General features: G+C 37.6%; 1 protein-coding gene across 1 annotated transcript; it reads right to left on the reverse strand.

The window, feature by feature from the left end:
* Nucleotides 1-265: 265 nt before the first annotated feature.
* Nucleotides 266-1,405, reverse strand: LOC148021871 (uncharacterized). The gene has a single exon (XM_087696769.1). It carries the CDS (start codon nucleotides 1,403-1,405, stop codon nucleotides 266-268), a length of 1,140 nt encoding a protein of 379 aa, XP_087552895.1.
* Nucleotides 1,406-3,215: the final 1,810 nt, after the last annotated feature.

Raw genomic sequence — 3,215 nt, forward strand, 5'->3', positions numbered from 1 at the left:
CAATACCAGAGGATGCTGTAGCTATTGCAATGTGACCTTGACTGCAAAGCTTTGCAAGCAAACATTTATATAGGAATGTTTTTCCAGAACCGCCTGGGCCATCTAAGAAAAATGGTTTACCCAAACCACTATCAATAGCATTCATTATTACCATAAAATGATTTCTTTGTCCATCATTTAACAAAGCTTGCATTGTTAAGAAGGTATTCTCTTGTTCTACCTTATCATATAGTTGTTTGTCAAGGATCAAAGGATTTGTGTACTCTTACATTGTGACCTCAGGCAATCCATGATACTCTGCCAAATTGCATCCATGTTGATCTAAAAGCTTTTGAATATGCATCAATGCATGATTATTGGCCTCATCTTGCATATCAACATTTTGCCTATTTTGCAAGGAGAGTTGATGTTTTATATCCTCTATCAGCGGACCTAAGAACTCTTCCCATAGAGCCCCAAGTCGGGCAGGCGAACAAAATACCAAGATGGATGCAAACAAATTTCTTAATTGAGCACCGGTTTGCATCAATGCAGCTTCACGCAAACACACTTTCCATTCATCATATGTTTCCAACATTCCTTTTGCAATGCAAGCCTCCTTAAAAGTTGAATATACCACATTATCAACCGTACGCAATGCCTCAAAGGATGTGCACCCCTTGCATACAGTGAGTAGTAGGTGCAAATAGTATTTTTCTCCACACGTAGATGAAACAAAGTATATTCGACCACATGTGTTTCCTAGCTTTCTCTTTGTCAACATTTTTTTGCGTGCATTCCAAACCCAAAACATTGGAAAGTCTTGATAGAGAACTGTGTTAGCATCAGGGTGCAAACGATTGCATGTAAACCATTCTGTGAGAGTTGTTTTTTGAGCATTTTCATTTTGCACCACATCACAAATGTTATCAGAGTCACGAAAGGAAACAGTATTCTCTCCAGGTAAATGTATTTGCAATCGTTGAATATTGGGTTTCTCATCATGAAGTTTGAATTCAAATATTCGCCAACATGCTTCAGAAGCTGAAATATATCGTGCATCTAAGTACCTCTCAATCTCATCAATATTTTTTGCATCAATATTTTCTGTGTTAATATCATTGGATCCGAAACCACGCGTACTTGTAAACCGAATGGTTGCTCGATCATGGCCCTTATATACATATTTATACAAATATTTGACAACTGCAATTGTCAAGCAAACCTCAACATTTATGTGAGCACTATACTTGGAACTCAAATAAGGATTGTAAGGCACTATCCATCGGTTATCCAAGAGGTTACCATTATCATTATGAGTCCTTCCATCCTCTCGACGTTTGTATAAAGGATAACTAGTTTTATCAACTGTAGTTGTATGTATAAACTTTTTTGGATAATCCTTTATACACTTTCTGTCCACCATGCAAGCACTTTTTGGATTGAACTCACCACTCGGACCATGTATGTTACATTTAGTAATAATTCGATACAAATCCAAAAACCTTTCCTTATCAGGTAGCTCAATGCACACTAGTCTATCATAATGACGTGCTTCTAGTGGCTTAAAGCGTGGTTCTAATATCAAGAGTATATGTGAATGAGACAAGCCTCTCTTTTGGAATTCTATAACGGATACATATCTAGCAACTTTACGAAACAACTCCTTTTTCACTATCGACTGCATCATGTCCTTATGTTTCAAATGAAAAACTCTAGCAGTTAAATCTGGTCAATCATGTGCAGTTTAACCAGGCAACAAAGCATCTGTAATTTTAGACCACTTAGGATTGCATGTCATGGTGATAAACAAATCAGGCTTTCCTTTGCTACGCACAATTGCGATAGCATCTTGATATAATTGGTACATGAAACTTGGTCCACCTATAAAGTTAGATGGCAATACTATTCTCCTACCCACACCAATCCCAACGATATTAGTATCAAATTGCATCTGAACCATTGACCATATCAGCCAATCCCCTATACATTTCAACTCGCAATGTTGCTTGATTACGACGACACCAAGCCAATCTACATTGTTCAATGCTACAATAAGCATCAACAATGTATTGTTGTAGCAAGCGACCACCACGCAAAAGACATGCATTAGTATCATCTCGAATCTGAAGTTGAAAAGCATAATACTGCATTTGAGTGACACAATCTTTATTTGCAAGATTATTGGCATTAATATGAGCATCCATAAATGCATATGGAACTTTAGTATGACATCCATCCTCTCCATTTGGAAAAAGAAGAACATATAACAGTGGCATATATGCCTTGTGTAAGTTAGAAATATAAATCAAATGGCCTTGTCGTGTGCGAACTTAAATGCTACGATGATCAAGTGTATCATCATCAACTTGTCCAGGCATGATCGCAGCAACCTCACTTGTAGTGGGAACTAAATATCGCCTAGAGGTGGATCAACTTTGAAAAATGGACATTCTTATTTCTACTGATGGATTGCGTTGCAAGCTTGCACCAACTGCTATAAAGGCCTGTGCGTAAGCATTGTGATCATGTATCATTTGTTGAAGCTCTTGTAGTAAGTCTGGCAAAAGCCCAGGTAAAACCTCGATGCGATTCAATAACTCATGATCAGTGTCATAAATATAAAGTTGTGCAAACTTTGGTATTTGTTGTCCATCCTCACTTGGCAATAGGGAACCCATCCGGTGATATATTGATCCATGAACTTGAAAAGTATAACCATTTCCATTTTGAGGCAAAAGCTCATCAATTTTTGCACCCATTGAAACAAAAGCCAATGCGCTATTATAAGCACATATATTTTTTTTGAACTCTCTACTTTGTGGATGTGTGCCATTAAGCAAATTACATAGAGGTTGTGGTGGCTGCTGTAGAGGTGGTAAAATTACTTTCCCTTCTCTACAGCAATGCTTTCCAATCGAAGTTGTACGCATTGTTTTAGTTTCATCGTCCCACAACTTAGCCATGCAACGGTGACAAACCTTGCAAAGGGTACCAATTGCATGCAAATTTGGTTTTTGGAAGAGCAAAATTGTTACTGATGGATGAATATCCAAATTAGGTGGCATGTCATGGAGAATTAAACAAAATCCACCATTTTGAGGTAGAAATATAGGAGCTTGAATACTATACTGGTCATGTACCATCTCAGTACTTGCACCTGCATTATGGATAGCTTCATTCTCTTCTTAAATAATGCGAGGCAATTGAACAACTAAGGATAGTAATGGTGCACT

The sequence above is a fragment of the Lygodium microphyllum genome, chromosome 17 (genome assembly GCF_053477565.2).
Source record: "Lygodium microphyllum isolate KBCC chromosome 17, Lygodium_microphyllum_v1.1.10, whole genome shotgun sequence".
In the NCBI taxonomy this organism is placed as follows: domain Eukaryota; kingdom Viridiplantae; phylum Streptophyta; class Polypodiopsida; order Schizaeales; family Lygodiaceae; genus Lygodium; species Lygodium microphyllum.